Source organism: Sipha flava, unplaced genomic scaffold (genome assembly GCF_003268045.1).
Source record: "Sipha flava isolate LNK unplaced genomic scaffold, YSA_version1 49_pilon_pilon, whole genome shotgun sequence".
In the NCBI taxonomy this organism is placed as follows: domain Eukaryota; kingdom Metazoa; phylum Arthropoda; class Insecta; order Hemiptera; family Aphididae; genus Sipha; species Sipha flava.
Genome location: NW_020273360.1, coordinates 2,396,350 through 2,415,874, shown reverse-complemented (window position 1 = coordinate 2,415,874; position 19,525 = coordinate 2,396,350). Strand labels below are relative to the sequence as shown.

The window sequence follows — 19,525 nt, the reverse complement described above, 5'->3', positions numbered from 1 at the left end:
AGGAGAACTATTGTTCTACATTAGGGGTTACCCGTTAAATTAATAAATATAGAATGAAAAACAGTTTGTATAAATGATAAGAAAATATGTTTATTTCGAGAACTCCACATTAAAGACACGACATATAGTTTCCCTTTGTATATCAGGTGTAGGATAGGATTCATTTTTCCACCGACCGTTGATTGGTTGATTGTACGATTTGATCTCATCCGCACTCGTCGTGATCATCTTGGGTATGAATACATCTATGTGGCCATTATCTCCATCGTTGAGTGTGCACACAACCGCTGGTCCGAATTTTGTGCCGACCTCCGCAAATTTCACTATTTGATACTTCTCCCCCATGACGAGTTCGCTCATCGAAACGGTTCTCATACTGCACTTTTTGATTAGAGTACTCAATAACGAGTCCATGGCCTATAAGCAGTGTTGGGAATAGATAACTAAATTTTTATCTAGATAAAGATAAAGATAAAGAATAAATATTTTATCTATATAAAGATAGAGATAAATAAATTTAATTCTTATCTAGATAAAGATAATTAAACAACCATTTTATCTAGATAAAATTAAGATAAATTGTATAATATGAAAAGTTATATTTTTCGCAATAGATGTTTAACTGTTCTATTTTCATAACCAACACAGCCACAGAATTCAATGTCCTTTTAATAGAGCAGAGAGATCTGGATGAATAATAAATATAAAATAGGTATTAATATTAATTGTTCTATATAAGCGTAGAATAATAAATTACAGCTAGTAACTTACTACTATCTACTACAAATCAAGTCTTATTTTTAAGGTAGAAACAATAATAAAACTTTTATTTAAAAGAATTACTTTTGAGCAGTTTTTACATTGTGCTACTAACTTAATTCCGCCACAATGTACAATAGAAAAGAATTGCCCATTAAATAAATACGATTTTTGTAAAGTTTCTACTGTTTCATGTGACGTATGCTCTGATGTTTCCGTCGTTTCCGAGGATGTTTCCATATTTTGATGGGAAACCACGTCATCTGCAGTATCATCATCTACCTCCTGAATTGTCCGTTTACTTGAACTTGCCTTATTTATAATATATTTATCCATTTTGTGAATAAATGTTAAACTAATTCAAAAAGCAATCACAGACTCTACCTAGTTTACAGCAGTCATTAGGTACTCATTAGTAAGCGCAACAATAAACAAATAATAATAACAAATAACCAAAAATAATTATAAATCTAGACATTTCATAATAATAGAAATTAAAATGTATAATATTGTAAGGAGTACTACCAACTTAAAGTACCTTCAAACTTCCAGCTGCCACAACATTCGTAAACGTTAGAAATTTTGTCTTGTTTCTGTGTTTGTAGTATGAACAAAAATATATAAAATAATTTAACATAATAGTGATTTGGTCTCTTCCAGGGGCTTTATTCTTTGCTAACTTGAATATAAGTTTTTGGATTGATCCTGGAGTGGTGAAGAGGTTGGGTTTATTTAGCACAGAGCCTCTGATTGTCGTAATGTTCTCAGTTACTTCTGGGAGGTTTGGACCTTGAAAAGTAGAGAATTGACGTTCCATGGAATCTGCAATAATCTCCGTTTTTTCCTCCGCAGAGTAGGATAGACCATTTGGTCCAAGTAGTGGGTGGGTGGCTGGTCTTTTTTTTAATAGACATCTATTTAATTTGTATATTAAGTTATCGTTGTGGTTCAGGGAAAATAGATAATTGTCCCATTCATCATTTCTGTGGGTCTGAAGCATTAACCTTATGAGGCTGATTTTAGCATTTAGAGATTTTTTGATCAGGGGGTCACGGGTTTCTTGCCACTCACGGCGGATTCGGTTTTTAGCGTTTATTTCTTGTTGAATTTCTGGGGGAATTACTGGGTGGCTATTGTTTTTGTTGCGAATATATGAGCTATTGTCAAGAGCTGAGTGTATGGAATTTGTGAATGATTGAATGCTATTGTCAATGTTTTGAGTAGTGTTTGTAAGAAGGCCCTTATTAGATTTTTCTGCATTTAGTGTGTGATAAAATTTTTTCCAATTGATTTGGGTGTTTGAAGTTGGAGGAGAGTCTGTGATAGGAGAATCAGTGAATTCAAGTAGTATTGGATTGTGATCAGAAGATAGCTCGATTAAGTTTGTGATGTGTACTATAAGATGGGTGCGAACAATAGCAATATCTAATACGTCAGGTCTGTATTTTTTGGAGCTTGGAAAGTGTGTAGGGGTGTCAGGAGCGATGATTGAGTAGTCATTTTGCAGAAGGTGGTTATAGAGTATTAGCCCAGCGGCGTTTGTCCTTGAGCTACTCCAGAGTGGGTGTTTAGAGTTTAAGTCTCCTGCTATAATAATATTATCTGCACCATTGATGAGAAAGTCGAGGTCAAATGTATTTAGGGTTGATGACGGAGGCTTGTAGACTGAAGAGATGAGGGTAGTTTTGTTATTGATTTTTATTAATATAGATGTAGATTGAAGTACAGTATTTATGTTGATTGGTTAGTGGACTATTTTGCGATGAACTAAGATAGCTGTACCGCCATGGGCTGGAGAGCCACGGATTGGCGGTAGGTCATTCCTATATGTGATGAAATTAGGGATCTTGAGGCTTAAATTAGGTTTGAGATGAGTTTCATTAAGTAGAATGATATCGGGTTTGTTAGTGTAAGTAAATGCACGAAGTTCGTTAATTATTTTTGTAATGCCATTTGCGTTCCAATGTACAATTTTTTAAATTTGAAATCATTGTTGGTTTGTAAATAGGGTGATGAAGGATTTTATAGTGGACATTAACATGGATTTGGGATCATCCAATGTAGACAAGACTGAAATGAGATCAGTTAAAAGTTCGATTACCTGTTCATTATTTAAGGATTTCTTTGGCTTAGTTGCGAAGGCATAATCCTTTTTAGTGGTATCTACTTTTTGTGAATGATTTGATTGCTCTGTAGGGGATGTGTGGTTTGGCTGAGGAATTTTTTCTAGCTTTGGATTTTTATTTTTTTTGGCTTGGGCGAGGTACGGATAACCGCGGTAATTTGCCGTATGGTTACCACCACAGTTGCAACACGTTGGCTTTTGGTCAATGGTTTTAGGGCATAGGCTGGCTTTACGATTTCCTGAGCATTTAACACATCTAAGTGGGTGAGTACAATTTTAGGAGCCGTGGCCAGTACGTTGACATGCAAAACATTGAGAAGGACCCGATTTTTTGTAAGTCTCGACAGAGATTTTAATATAAAATAAGTCAGTCATTTCATAAATTCGTTTAGATGAAAGGTCGCTGAAAGGTTTTAAATTCGATGTTTTATTCTAATTATATTTTTTGAATTAATCTATAATGACTGATTTCATGAGTTTTAATGATAATTGAACCGTCGTAGGTTACTTGAGCAGAAATGGCTTCTGGTGAAAGGGATGAATTACTAAATATGATTGGAGCAACTTTGCACCAATCTGAGGATTGATTCACAAATATTGGTGGAATACGGAAAGCAGGTTTTGAAGTAGATTTGGTAGATCCTTCAGGGATTATGACTTTGGGTACAGCGGATGAAGAAGTTAGATTTATGTTTCGGTTTAAGGATGAGGATGATATAGAAGTAGTATCAGAATAATAAGACTCACCTGATAAAGATTTTTCATCCCGAAAAGGAGAAATATTAGCTAAACACTGTCGTCCGTTCTTGTTGGTTTGTTCATTAGGTGGCGGTGGAAGGCTTCCATTGCGGAATTTTTTGGGTTCCGTGATTGGAGGAGTCCGTTTCCTTTTGGCTCTACGGCCGCCCATGGTGCTACGTTCGGAGTGCGTCGCTGTATTGTTTATTCACTGACGTCTGCGCGGAGACAACACTGAACGATGAATGTAGTGATGATGGAGAAGATGGACGAGGAAAAAATAAAATTATATTTGAAAACATACCCGTATATATACCTCGCGGGCGTATTCCTATCCGACGAGTATAGTCCATTCTCACCGTGTAGATCCACACCGGGTCCGTGTGGATTTATACGGCTTCGTGTTGTTTTTCTTTGTTATTTTGATCGTCGCTTGTAGCCAACTGTGGGTTGCGACTCTCATCGTGGTTTTTCGTGGTTTTCCCTTCTCTCTGTTTGTTGTTTATCATTACATCGTCGGCTGTTGCCCGCTATGGATCTCCCGCATAGTTTCCGTTCACGTATGTGTTGCGATCGTTGGTATGTGTGTGGTTGTCTGTTCACCGACGACCAGGGGCGGGTTATACGTATGGTTTGTTGATCCTGAAAAGGACCGTTTTCTGTGGTGCGTACCGTTACAAGGGATACGTTTTAGAGTATAGTAAGCGACTAGAGAACTGTTCACTGAAGACGATTACTGTACACTATTGTCGAATACATTGAAACCATGGATATTTAAGCCCAAGAAAATGTGCATCTCTTCTATTTCTGCACTTCGATTTTCTCTAGTGATGTAATCATATTCATTATTTCCATAGTTTAATTAAGTATCGTCTAATAACTTCGACCTCGAATTTTGTTTTGTTTTTGTTTGGACCTCGAATTTTTGTCGAGGTGTCCATCCGTTCGAGGAGGTCGGGGTTGTCCACCAGGTCTTTGTAGAAATCGTCTGTCTTCACTCGTTATACGTTAGATAAATGAGTATATGAGTATAAATAATATTTACTATACCGCAGACTGACTTGTATCCATGTACATCAGTCTAATCGAGTCGTTATAATGCCGCCGCATCACATTGTAATGATAGTCGTACATTAACTCCTTGCTTATTTCCAGAACGGCGAATCCTATATAAATAGGCTTGGAGAAATGCACGTCGCTCTTTTGCAAGGATACGGCTGCCAGATTCTCATTGTACGAGGTTACGTGTTTGAACGCGAGCCTGTTGATTAGTTTCCGCATTCGAGGTGTACACGAAACTAATTCCATGGAAATACGATTTCGAACGCATTCCATAGTTTTCCCTGTAAATTCGAATAATAATAATATTATGTAGTATGATTAATGATAATGGTGAATTGTCTGAAATATTTACCGAACACCGCGTTATTAAGTAGTTTGAAAAAATCACGTTCGAATTCATTGCCGGCCTTCTTTCTCATCTCGGTATTTAAATTTATATATTTAGCAAGCCAAGCTGATTGTCGGAATTCCAATACCCTGTGAACCTATAATTTATCGATACCGCAGTTAATATGTATATAGACAGCAAACTTTTCACGTGATTCAATTCAGGTAAAAACATGTATTATTTATATTACTTTTTCCACTATCAGTTCATTAGCAATAGCTTGCTTTAAATTTCGATAGTGCACAATATATCGCTCTTTCCGCTCCAACGTGGCCGATAATTTATTAAATTTCGAGCCCGGTGGTATGGCATTCCGGGATAGGAAAAGCAGATCATTATGCGCGTCATGTAGGTTGTCGGGTTAAGTGATATCGACCTCGTAGATATGCCCAATGTCGGATTTTTCGGTCATACCGTTCAGCAACTCCAGGAGCGATTCAAATCCCCCTCGTACCACCTGAACCCTCCCGTAAGGCATGTATTTCTCCATGGCGTACCCGTACAAGTTGTTACTCGGAATGGTTCAAAGTTAGTAATATAAGTATTTGAATAAATGGCGTATATTTACAGCCCTGATAGACGAGCCATGACGGAGGCTTCGTGGCATTGTACCCCGGTGTTTTCGGGTAGTTGGCCCGACAGTATCGCTCACTTACCTGAACCAACCCTCCCCCCCTCTGATACCTTGTTCCACGAATAACACCATATCGTAATCCGTTAGTAATTCCAGTGAAACGCCCGTATACCTTAGCATAGCGTCGAACGTAAACCCCGGTGTTGTATAATAATACACGAGGTTAAGGTTGTACGTGGACATGCAGAGGTCTCGGAAATTCTCCATCACGTCGGTCAGAAGTAGAACGTCCACCTTTAGGTATAGGTCGCTGTAGTCGCTGAGGGTAGCGCAGTTGAAATGGCTCCACACCTCAATCGCGTGCACATAGTCCTCATCACTAACGTGCTTCTCGTATAACATACTGTAAAACTAACGTTTCGGTGGCATGACGGTCTCCTCGAATCTCGACCATTTATCAGAATACAGAATACTCGTACGAAAACACATCCTTTTGCATGACGAGAGGCATGTCGGTGGGCTGGAACTCTTTGGTGGTCTCCCGAAATTTATCAAAGTCATCGGGGTTCCTAAGGAGGTTCCCGGCCAACTCGGCAAGGCTCGAGGCCATAAATCGACACGAGTTCAAGAACCTCACGCTAAAATTGGGTTTGACGCGTTTAGAGAACGAGATATAGTTCTCCTTAGTGTTCGGGATCACCTTTATTGGCTCCTTATCGTAACAGAGGTTGGTTACGATAAAATGCGCGTCATATTTCAGAAGGTTGTTAAGGAAGCACGGTACAAACTTGGGTGTGACGAGTTTAAGGTTGCACGGCGAGCAGAGCGTATGTCTCAACCGTCCCGACAGATAGCAGTGGTCGGCGACTTTGCAAACGGACTCGGTGAACGCTAATTTACACATATCGCATACACTTTTCGCGTTATGCACACGTATTTCATCCACACTCATCAAAATCGGCACATTAGTCGCCTTCAGTAGACCATACAACCTGGTAGCGAGCGCGGTCACACTGGCGATAAAGTGTTTGGCCACCTCTTTACGCGAATCCGACCCTCGATATACGACAGGCATCTGCGGTATGTCATATTTATCCAACAATTCTACGGGTACATCTACCGACGCCTTGACAAAGTACCCGTAGCTCATTGGATGATGTACATGTATCCCGTCAGTACTCGCTCCCACCCGCTCCGCCTGTTTTTCGAGCAGAGCTTCAAAATCATCGTATATCACAAACGGATAACGCTGCATGTTAGCCCACCCGTTAAACCTGAACACTTCCCCCTCCACCGGCATTCCTGGTAAAATCGGTTTATTTGGTCCGCATAGCCTCATGTGTTGTTGGAGAGCCTCATTACCACAGAATTTATTTTTTTTTTTGACCCGCTCATCGAATGAAGTGAAACATCTTTTGCATATAAAAAGCTTACTTTCGTGAAAGGTTTTTTGGCTTCGTACCAAACGTGAAAAATTAGAAATGTAGGTAAAGTGCATCCGTTCCGAGCCTTCAATCACGAGAAGGCCGAAATGTTCCGCTTTATCGTTCTCCACAAATCTGATCGAGTACACTACACTCGTCTTACCTACTTTTTCCCCCTTACCATACTTCCTCTCCTTATCATCCTTACCCACCTTTAACCCCTTACTGGGTTTCAGCCCATATACGTTTACCGACACACCCTTATTCTGTCGTTCAAATATATGGATTTCTGAAAAAGGTGTCGGTGAGGACAGATCTGAAAAATCGCTTTTCATTATAGTAATTTTGACCTACTCGATTATGGTTGCCTACTAGAACGTGTTTAGCCAGAATAGCCCACTTGAAACAATAATTGTCAATATTTATAGGATTAATGAAGGCTTTTTTTCCGTGATGTTTTCCAGGAGTGGAATATACGAAGACCCACCAAGAGGGATATGTTCATAGACACCTAACAGTAAGCCATCGATACTGGATAGGGCGAAGCCCGACCCCTTTTTAATATACCTATCTTCCTCCGACATGAGTATCGCAAAGTCCTCATCGACCATAATACTCACGTCACTGTGGATGTACACTTCTCTTGTCACGGTTTTAAAAGCTCTATCCTCGGCTGGTAATTCCCTATGCACATATACAGCCTCCAACTTCAAATTATATTTTATAGGGTTAACACGCAAGCAATAATTGATTCTTTCAATCAACTCGAGTTTTATCAAGTCTAAAAACGTCGGATAACTCACGCAGTTCTCGGTATTCCCCCTATAATACCATACTACAGTCCTATCAAACCAAAAGTCGAGTTGGAAAAAACCCGACGTATTAACCATACCAATGCGGGCTTTTTTAAACTTTACAATGTTACTCGCTGAGTTGATTTTAGTGCGTTTAACTGACGGAGCTGGAGGTGTGTGGGTTTGCAGTGGAATTATATGATTCACATTTGACGTGGACGCTACACTATCTATGACACCCGAACCTTATAAAAATAATAATTATTATTATTATCGACCCTCAGTACACTTTAATAATATAATAATTACTACTCACTTAATGACTGCTGCTGCTGCTACTGCTGCTACTGTCCGGCCACAATACCCATAACCGAATTATATTCAGTACCATATTTAACAAAACCTAATAAGGATGAATTATAGAATAAAAGATTGTTCTTATGATTTATAATCTATACTAGGTATTAAATGCGTAATATATTATAATATAAATTTATTAATAAATATATATTTAATATTAAATTATTTATTCCTTAATATTTAATTGCATGCGCTAAAAAATTTTATATTCATATTACTGTAGCATATTTATGGAAATAGACGTTATTAATATAAATATTATAATAATGAAATATATTCTAGGGTATCGTGGAATTATGATTATTTTAATTTAAGGTGGGATCGGTTATTCGTTTAATTTATTTATCGATATTCGTAAGTATAAGTCACTAATTTTATATCTAGATAACATTCAATAAAATACATACCATGTTTTTTCAACACGTGATTTACAAGGTAATCACGACGATTGAAAATTTCCACGCATTCACCACAAGTAAATTTAATTTGTTCGTGAGATTTTACATGTCTCAATATACGGTTTTCAAGAGCTTGAAGAACAGTATGTTTCCTTTGAGTGAAATTAGCTCTCTTATATATGATACATCTACCCCATCTACTAGCTATAAAATATATAATAATATATATTTATTTTATATTATATATATTAATATATATATTAAATAAAATATAAAATGTATGGTAAATATCTAATGGAAATTGTCTTTTCCTAATGACTTTTGTTTGAAAGATAACTCATATATATCTAATAACAACAAGGTGTTACAGAAATATCAAGTTGTTATATATTACTACTACAGGTGATTAACGTAGTTATTAGGAATAGTTTTACTCGTTCTGTTCTTCATACCTTTTAAAGCGTTAATAGCTATCATGATATGTTATAAATATTATGCATTGCGTAATGATCGGGCTAAGTAATGCAGCAGCGGGATAAATGTGTACGTACGGATGTGACACACGACGGTCGGGCTATCGATAATAATAATATTGATAAAACGTAGATACCATGGATGGTTAAAGTTCCCCCCCCCCGATCAAACATTCCGGGCGCGGCATGGAGCTGTTGGTATGACATCGGGGGAGGGGGGGTGATAGGGGACCAGTCGTATACACGAGATGAATGGCGGAAAGGATAGGGGGAGATATACATAGGTTACGTACTCGAGATGTATGATGGTGAATGAGTAGCGGAGTAAGTGGGTGGTGGATATATGGAGAAGGGGCATAATAGGGATGAGTTAAGGGAGGGGGAGGAATCGAGGGAATACGTGGAGGAGAGGGAGGAGTCAAGGTAGTAGGAGGAGTCAATAGAGGGCTTGGAGGGGATGCACGAGGGATTGGTGGAGGGAACGGGTGAGGGGAAATATAGGGGAGGAACCGGAGGGGATGTATGTGGAGGGGGTTGATGAGGGATTGGGAGGGGTATAGGAGGGGATGTAGGGGTTACATATGGGGGGTAGAGAGGAGGCGTGCGGTGGAATGGATAGAACCAGGGTATTGGGATCCGTGGGATTAGCGGGGGATACAGAACCGACCAAAACATACTACTGGCAAGATATAATATAACTGAGCGGCGTTGTACGGGCTTGTACTCGATTATTCACTACAGTGGATAGTCGGGAATACCAGTGAGTATGGTCACACGCGTGCAGGTTAGAAAAAGGATTGATTGAGACCATACTGCACAGTAAATTGGGAGCAATTATTTTGCAGCGTGTTCACTTGCCCTTTTATGTTATTTTTCGGATAATAAGTCAGCGTCGTACAACATGGCTCGATGGTTTTCGATGTATTTTTAACGGTGGCGCTATGGACAATATCAATATGCTATCGATGTTACTTAACGTGTGCATATTAATTAGTATTAACTATTAATATTAACTTATAATGCGGAACTCTGCAATCGGGTGGAGACGATTAGCGCCATTTACCACGAGCACAAATGAGGTTGATGTTCAAATGAGGGGTGCGCCGTAAACTTTAAAGATTAGTGGCGGAAGTATTGTGGCATATATGGTGCAGTTGCCTATGTAGACACTTTATGTGTCGTACATGGTTACAATGTTTATACGTAATATTTTACCTGTGAAAATGTGTACAGGCTAATACAGTACTGATTGTATATAACTTAAAAGAATAAAAAAAAAAACATAACTTTTAAAAAAAAACATACCCACATATTTTTGCAAGCTCAAATATGTTCGTAATGCCTAGGCACAGTGCCTATAATGCCTATACATTAATATGGCCCTGTATACACTGTTACGTGGTACCCAATAAAAACAGGTACCTATCGTAATGATGTTGATGGATCAGGGTAAATTGATTCAATGATTAATTTAAACACTTGTAAACACTTTAATAAATACAGATACAAATACAGACACAGATATAAATTATAAATTTGCGCGCTAACAATATCGAAGACGAAACTCAGAAGGGCTTGGTCTGATAGCTGGACACGTCTGCCGTTGGTGGTGAAACGGAGCCTTTATATACTCTGTTTGATTCTGTTTTAATTGTATTGTTTTCGACACGTGGCTGTCCTTGGTCTTGATCTTCATATCCAAATGATGTTTCATCACGTGGTTGCCCTTGGCCTTGATTGTCTTATTCGAATGATGATGTTGTTTGTGGTTGTTTGTAATTCGCGCGTGGCGCCCATTAAAGTTTATATGTGCAATAGTTATTCTTGGTACGTTTTTCCTTATATGACTCAGGAATATGCGTATTATTATTTCTTAATAATATATGCATATTACAACACCCCTAAAATAATTGTAAACGTTTATGTATTTAATAGTAAATTCCCAAATCCTACGTGGTCAGTAACCTACGTAATTTTTATTGTTAAAATCGGAAACCCAACTCAATTGTTGGAAATCGTTCAAAATGATAATATATATATTCATATTTGTCAGTTTAATCGTTTCCTCGTTCATAGTTTTGAACTAGAATGATTTCAATATTTTTTCGAAATCATTAATGCTAGAAATACAACATAAATATCCAATAAATTAATATAAACTTTGATAATAATACGTACAGTTGACGTGTTTGATATTTTTGTTATGCAAATGCTGCAGAAATCAGCTACGTATTTACTCACGTTGTAATGCGGGTACTATTTATAGCTACGGCGATGGCGATTTTCGTTTTCGTACGTTCCGTGTGATCTGAGATGGCTGTGGCGTGTGCGGCATCTTTGAACGGGAGAGAGTATTTCGATCAACTCAAACTGTTTTTACCGTAAACGTGTTAATTGTGCACCTGTACGTCAACATTTTGCAATGTATATTTGTCATGGTTATTAGTCATTACTTTTTCATCATTAGTAGCGATGTGTTGCGCTTTTGGGAGTACCGATCATATGCCTCCGCGGGTGACTCGACAGTCTCGCGATTGCAATTGTCACAGCGCGAAAACGACCGTTATTTCGTGTCTTCGTTTACTTCCGGTCATATTCTTAGTATAAATGTAAACTTCATGCTTTCGGTGTCACAAAAGGTTTTTAAGCTGTCGTGTGTTCGATTCGTACGTGGTGAAACGTTTTATCGTCGGAACGGTGTCCGCTGGCCAGTAGCCTTCGTAGCTGATGCCGATCGCGTTTTCGACCTTCATCGTGCAACGTTCGGGTTTCTGTTCGCAGCCACCTGGTTTGTAATACGTTTTTCTAGTCGTTTCGCGAATCGGTCATTGGTTTAAACATTTGCCATTTCCGTCGATTTCGTTACCAGAAATTTGGGTCCAGCTGCTGCGGTATAGTAGCGAGTTCCTCGTGGTGCAGTGTGCGGGATCCAGGGACTGGTACTTTTAAGTTTTTACGGTTCCGTTTCTCAATTATTTTACTAAAAGGTATGGGTTCGAGTTCAGGTTCTGGTATTATAGGGTTCTCGGCAAGCACATAATATTAAAAATTAAAATAAAAATTTAAAAAAAATTATATCTCAGAAATTTATTTATGGTTTGAAATTTTTAGAATAAAAAAATAATTAATAATATTTGTTACATCCGATATTTTTAATTTTAAAATGAGGTTTTCGGTTTGGTTTGGGTTCTTTGAATAGGTAAAAATTCGGTTCCGGTTCCCAATATTTTAAGGGTTCTTGGGTTCCACAGCCGGTTCTTTTGGGTTCGGTTTCAGCCCCTAGCGGTATTACTTGTTGCTTTCCGTTAATTTGTTGTATTATATTTCGGATTCCCGGTTTCGCAGCACATTGTAACTGCGCAAGGTAGGGTTGGTGCACCATCGATTGTTATTATTGTTATTAGCGGCCGACGGGCCGGTGTTTATTTTCATATATTTTGCAAATCTTTAGCTGCGCCGCTGTAGGGCTAACCGTGTCGTTTTACTGTTTAATCGAATCGCATTAATTGTGCCACTGTTGTGTGGTAACATATTTTTTATTATATCTTTGGTCGTGTGACTTCAGGGTCTACCATTTTCATTTATTATTATATTATTTATTTTTGATTTTACTGTTAGGGCTGGTAATTAAAGAACCTTAGAAACTCAACTAAATGTGAATACCCATTATGCCAGAACCGGCATTAGAATCCATATGAGATGGATTGAGTGTGATATACGTTTATGTTAGGATTCCGATGGACATTGTTTTTTATCCTTTCACAAAAGAAATCAGTTTTTACATTTCTTATTTGTTTATAAACAAATGAGTTTTTATTTATTCTCATTATATAATTTTTTTTTCGGTTATCAATTTATTGTTTATAAGTTTATATACATTATCAAACCTGGGCATTAACGAGTTAATAAGTTAAAAGTTAAAATAAAAGTTAAATTACCTTAACTTATTTCATTACCGATAAATTAACTTAACTTATTAACTTAACTAATTTCCTTACAAATTAACTAGAAATTAAAGTATTATTTTTTTTATTTATCCAAATTACGTTAATTTTGATTTTCAAGACCAGAAAAATATTTTTGTAAAATACTGCATTGGATGTTAATGAAATTTAGAAAAATATAAAAATAAAAATTTCGAAGAATTTTTTGATGAGACCATAATATTTATCTCGGTATTTATAATTAATACGGGTCCCACCACAAAAGTAATCAACTGTTTTCAGACTATTGAGTAAAAGTAGCCATGCCACCCATGAATTACATTACTATTGTTATGAAATTTGGCCATAAATCTATATTACAAAAATGGTACATATATTACATATCATTGACTAAGTCATTCTTAATAATAATTATACTCTATTATTATTAGAATTATTCCATAATGTAAGATATTATTAAATAAGAGAAGACATTTAATAGCTGATCTACATTTTCAGATGACTCTTTTATTGATATTCAATAGGTATTTTAATTAACCTGACAATTGTATTGTTAAATTTGTTTAGATTTTAATAATATTATAAATTTAATATATATATATATATATATTTGTATCAACTGTATATATTTATTGCCTATATAATTTTATAGTTACACTTTTAGCTTCAGTAATTATTTTTAGTTTTCATACTATTATTATTAAAAAGAATAATTTTTTTTTATTATATTTATCATATGTGATTTGTATGAAAAATGAATAAAAACAAACGGTACATAAATTATCATAAATTTGAGTGCTTAAAAACAATCCCAATAAAGATATGTATATTTTTCTATTCTAATTAGAGTCTTATAAGTTTTTTCTGAATTTTCATTATCATTAGTGTTGATGAGATCTGTTGTAAATTGTTAATATATATATTAATTATTTTACTCGTTAAGTTAACAATATTTTTTAATTTAATTTTTAACTTAATTGATTTAATTCTCATGTGTATTAACTTAATTGTTAACTTAATTGAACATGAACTCAATTTAATTAACTTAACTGAGTTAAAAATATTATTAACTTGCCCAGAATTGAATATTATTATTATTTTTATTATTAAGTTCTCTAAATTTTATAAGACAACTATTTGTTATTTTTTTACGTAGTAAAAAGTGCAATAATATGTGTAGACGAGACCATAACGTTGATCCAAAGGTAAAAATCAACGATTCCGTCATATTGGTAACGCAAAAGGGGGTAGTACTTATTTTAATTTAATTTACCGCACAAATTCTTGGTTTGCAATAAGGATAATATAAAATAAATAATATTAAATAATAATACAAGTGCGACGGCCAGTGAAATATTATAATATATATATACGAGTACTCATATATAGAAAAATTAATTTAGACCGAAGCACGAGCGACCACTTTGATGCCAATCAACAACACAATAGATCACGACGATTTGGCGTCGAAAGAAAACGGATCCAGACCAAAAAAAAAAAAAATACAAGCCGACGGTAGACCACTTGCCTACGCCGAATTGCGTCGCAGACTGACTCAGACTCAATCGGTGTACATACGGGTCAGGTGTGATAATAGAATGATCTAAAAGTTCTAGAACATTCTATAACGTCGGCTTCGATTACGCCTAAATGATCGATAATACCGATACGCCGAAACACGCGTCTCCAGTATGCCCGAATATTGAACAATATATGTTCAATAATACAAATAATTGAAGGTATTGAGATTTTTGTTTTTTTGTTCAAGTAAGGTTTGAGGTATTATATCAGAGCGATTGGTCATTCAAAGCTTTTGGCGGTGGGTAATCCTCCTGCCAAGAAATACCTAGCCACCAAGATATATTATTTGTGTTAACCTGTGTCCTACACTCAACAACAAAAGACCTGCCAATCATTGTTCGGAAAATTAGTAGTAAATTAGTTCATCGAAAACATCAGTCCGACGTCACAGACGGTTGTTGTGGAACGGTTATGATAGAATATGTATATTATATCATTAGGAAAACACAGATAGGCCGTAATTTTGTATACATTTTTGCTCCTCGCTAAAAACAAGTTCAACGCGCTAGTACTCACTAGTACATAGCAAAATAATTATACGTTATTATATGGTAAACGTGATTCTAAAAATAATTTATAATTCATACCAGTACACAAATATAATATACATACATATAATATTGTACAACACACTGCGTTACACAAGGTGATACATTTAACGCAAGACCTTCGCCATTAATTTCCTTCGCGTTAAGTGTTTTATGCTTCGGACGACCACCCTCTCGGTATGATTAATTTATGTCACATGCGAAGGGTAGATCTTAATGATATTATTCGAGGGGTCTTCTTCATTGCTCCAGTTCAGTTATATTTTAGTGTTTTTCATTTAGTATTTTTCTTTTCTTTTTTTCTTCTCTTAGATTTATTACCCCTTCGATGCAACCGATGTCGTCAATAATCAGCTTAGTATTGGTCGATTGTGTTGTTCACTGAGCGAATGACACGAGCGCTTTGATTAATAGTTCATTTAATACAAATTGTATACTTCCATTTCTCTTTTTTTTTTTTTACGTTTATGAATAACTATAGGTTAGCTAAGTACTACGCGACAGGACTTCAAAGAATCTTTCTTGCAAATAATAATTGTACTTCGCATTTACATTAATTTTATCGAAAAATGATTAATTTCACATTATTTTGACAGTCAAAACATTTTAAAGTTTCGGACTGATTAAATAATTATAAATCAAAAACGGTTGTGCAAACGAACATCGCAGCAGTTTCAAATTAATGCATGTAAAATAAAAGGATAATTCTACTATTATATATTTGCATGCATACCAAGGCTACGATGTAAATGTAAAAATTGAACAAGTAACATAAATACGAATGGCTGGAACCCGATTGAGCACGATTGATCTTTTTCGTAACCAGAATGAGCACGATTGCAATCAAACAATAAGAACCAAAAAAAAAACCCATAAACCACACGATTGAGCATGAAAATGGGTGCAACGTTGCCGCTTTGTGCCATAGAATATTATTTGATATACCTGATTACTGTGCATTCAAGATTTTTTTATAATTATTATGTAATTCAATTTTAGATTTGTAACGATTATTTCATAATTTAAAATATTTATGACTCCGGTTTCCTAAAAAAAATAACTGTCCAATAAAAAAACGACAAGACAACTTTTTTTCGCATTTTTTATGTTGCTGGTATATAGAGCTCGGTGCGTCCATATTACTATTACAAAATAAAATACATTTGAGTATAATTATTTATAATTAAAAATCTTTTATTGGATTTTAATCACATATTATAATTACATTTTTTTTTTTTTTTTTTGCTAAAAATTAGCACTCATACAATTGTCACGAAAAAGATAAAAATTTAAATTTTTTCCCCTAAATATTTACTTTCAACTTTCAATAAGTATTTAAGAAGGTTGTCAGCATTTTTAAATTCTGAGTACTTACGATAAGCCTTAATAGCGGTATTTTTAACGCACGGTAAAGTTAAGGTGCACGCGACAGTTTTCGAAATATCGCGCCATAATTTTACTGCGCGATACTCGTGTGTTGTACTCTATTTATTTTAATGTACTTAACAAAACGCGCAGTAAAATTACGACGCGGTAGAAATGTATCGCGGTAAAATAACGCTAGTGTGTTGCCACCCTACAGCGTTCCATACACATTCAATATTATTGAAAAATTATTAAACATAATATCATTATCAAATTACCAGGTCCGTTATCAAATAGTAAATCAGATTTAAATTCGCTTTAAACAATTTATGCATTTTAATTATAAACAATTATGTCTGATAATTTAAATAATATTATAATAGCTCTTACTCTAGCTATTTCTTTTCTTAGGAAAAGAACTTTCTTAGCATTTTTTTAAGAATGAACGAGTCATACTATGATGAACTTTTAACTTTAGTTACTCCATTAATAAAAAAAAACAAAATACAATAATGCGAGAATCGATTTCAGTCAGCCAAAGACTTTCCTTGACTCTGCGTTACTTAGCCACTGGTAACACATTTGAAGATCTCAAATTAATTTTATTAATTTATTTTTATTGACAGTGTGTCAATAAAAATCAAATATTTCTAATTTGTTCAATATAATTGATCAATCCTTCAATACTGCCAATACACGATCAATATTATTGACAATATTAAATATTGATCAAAATTATTGACCGTGTATGAGCTGCTTAATAGTTAGTTTTCAATCTAACAACGTTGTACACAATATTTTTTTACCGTGTTCAATTGAGTCATCAAAAAGGTCGGCCGATAACGATCGTGCTCAATTGGGTATCACCCATACGAATTATATATAAATAGCAAAGAATTTATTATTACTTTAATTGTTTGAACTTTGTTTATTCATTATTAATACATATACTCGTATATGGTTCTGATAGTGTATCTGACAATTTAAAAAACAATCGTTTGAAAAACTAGTTATTTTAATATACAATTTAAACAATTGTGGAACTCAAAATGGCAGTTAATCCATACTTATATAACAGTATACAAATGTTAAACAGAAACGAGTTTTTATAGCTTAAACAGTTTCGTGTACAAACAGAATAAATTCAGAATTAGACATAGAATTTTATATTTACCATTGAATTATTTTAACTTTCGATATCATAAATTCTCTTTTTAAACCGTGAAGCGAAAACAGCAGAATAATCAAAAGAAATTATGATCTCTAATAACTTAGGTTTATTATTATTATTTCGGTAAAAATTAGTATTGACTTCAGATCAATTTCATCAAATGTATAAATAAATAATCAGGGGTGTAATATTATTATTTATACCGCTGTCGATAATTCTAAATTTTTAAATTTTAAATCGATAAATCAATTACATTAAAGTTATTCAGAGGCTTATAATCAACATAATGTGTTTTTGATGATAGAATATAAATACTTTATGTATTTATTGTATTTAAACTTGCAATTAGAATATTAAAATATGATTATAATACATAAATGTAGTAAATATACTCGTAGAGTTAAAATGTTACCTGTAAATTATACTAAATAGAAATATATTAATTACCGTTGATAGTACTATAATACATAAATACATTTAAATAAATAACAATTACAAATTTAGTATATTGGATATATTTTAAATATTTTTGTACGTCAAACGGCCATTATGAAAATCAAGGAAATATGTTCCAAAAACCTTAACAAATTAAATTATAGTTTAACAATAAAATCGAATATCGTAGTGATAACGGATTTATTTATTTTTTTTTAAATCGTGCCATGGCAACTGATATGGGTACAAAGAAAAACTATAAAATGTTTATCACTATAAAGACTTAAATTATGAAAACTTTCAAGCGGACAAAGTTTGTCAATAACTCTCCGAAACACCTGTAAAAAAAAAAAAAATCCCGAGATTCTAAGATTAGCATTTATTTATGACAAAGGTCTAATAACTAACGCGTAGCGTGCACATAATACTAAACGTACTGTTGGAGGTAGAAACCGTTTAAACGACTGCGTGGTCCCCGTTGCACGTTAGTCCCGTAGATATCGGTTAACAAAACGTACGGGATGAGACGACTATTTTTATACTGGACCCTGCGATTAAGGTATGAAAACCGTTTTACCGTTACCTGACGACACGATAAGTGTATTACGAAAAAATAAAATAATAGTAAAATTTCTTCAAAATATGACGTTTACCATACTCGTGGAGAAAATAAACCCGAGGTTCGTAGTTTTTGGATTACTTAACGGGGGAGGTGGGCAATAATGTTTTGTTTCATATTTGTTATTTTACGGTTACGAGTACTCAATAAAATCTGGCTACAAACCCTATGAAAAACAAACGACTTTTGCTTTGTTATCGTCGTAAATGATTATTTAAAAGCGTATGTTCAAAAATGAAAAAGGGAAAAACACTCGATTACATACATGTGTATTTTCTCCTCTATGAGAGTTGTACTACTCCAATATCAAATCAATTTATTTAATTTAATCAATTTAATTACGATTTACCGTAAAAACTGTATTATTTTTTATTTTTTTATATTAATAATATTAAATATATTATATTCATAAGTTATAATAGTTATGGCTTACATTGCTGATTTTAATAAGCATCGCATTATGTTATCACAAAACCGCATAACTCGTATTGTCATTGAAAATATCGGTGTGATGAAAAATGATGAATTGCCCGAGAAAATACTTAATGTCCATCATATTATTTCATATAAACACCTATGCGTATTGTATTCAAGAAAGAAAAAATTATCGATTAACGTTATTTAAATTTCCATACGGTCGGATACAGGGACTCGTATACGCGATAAACATGTGTCGTTATTAAAACCACGCGTATTGCATTCTAGCAATATTGAAAACGATAATTTCGGCACTGATCGATTTACGCTGATTAACTTCGACTAAAGAT

General features: G+C 34.7%; 1 protein-coding gene across 6 annotated transcripts; it reads right to left on the bottom strand.

Moving 5' to 3' along the window:
- Positions 1–616: 616 nt before the first annotated feature.
- On the bottom strand, positions 617–10,879 carry LOC112690321. Of its 6 annotated transcripts, none has more exons than XM_025564300.1 (7): positions 10,401–10,879; positions 8,632–8,826; positions 8,181–8,267; positions 5,037–8,109; positions 3,927–4,965; positions 3,632–3,856; positions 617–686 (listed from the first exon to the last, which is right to left on the bottom strand). In XM_025564300.1, the coding sequence occupies exon 4, from the start codon at positions 7,403–7,405 to the stop codon at positions 6,104–6,106; it is 1,302 nt and encodes a 433-aa protein (XP_025420085.1). In that variant the 5' UTR covers positions 7,406–8,109; positions 8,181–8,267; positions 8,632–8,826; positions 10,401–10,879; the 3' UTR covers positions 617–686; positions 3,632–3,856; positions 3,927–4,965; positions 5,037–6,103. The 6 variants fall into 6 exon arrangements, with proteins under 6 accessions (XP_025420085.1, XP_025420087.1, XP_025420084.1 ...); XM_025564302.1 differs by lacking the exon at positions 617–686 and adding an exon at positions 10,110–10,310 and having other exon boundaries at positions 693–3,856; XM_025564299.1 differs by lacking the exon at positions 617–686 and having other exon boundaries at positions 693–3,856; positions 5,037–5,169; positions 5,263–8,109.
- Positions 10,880–19,525: the final 8,646 nt, after the last annotated feature.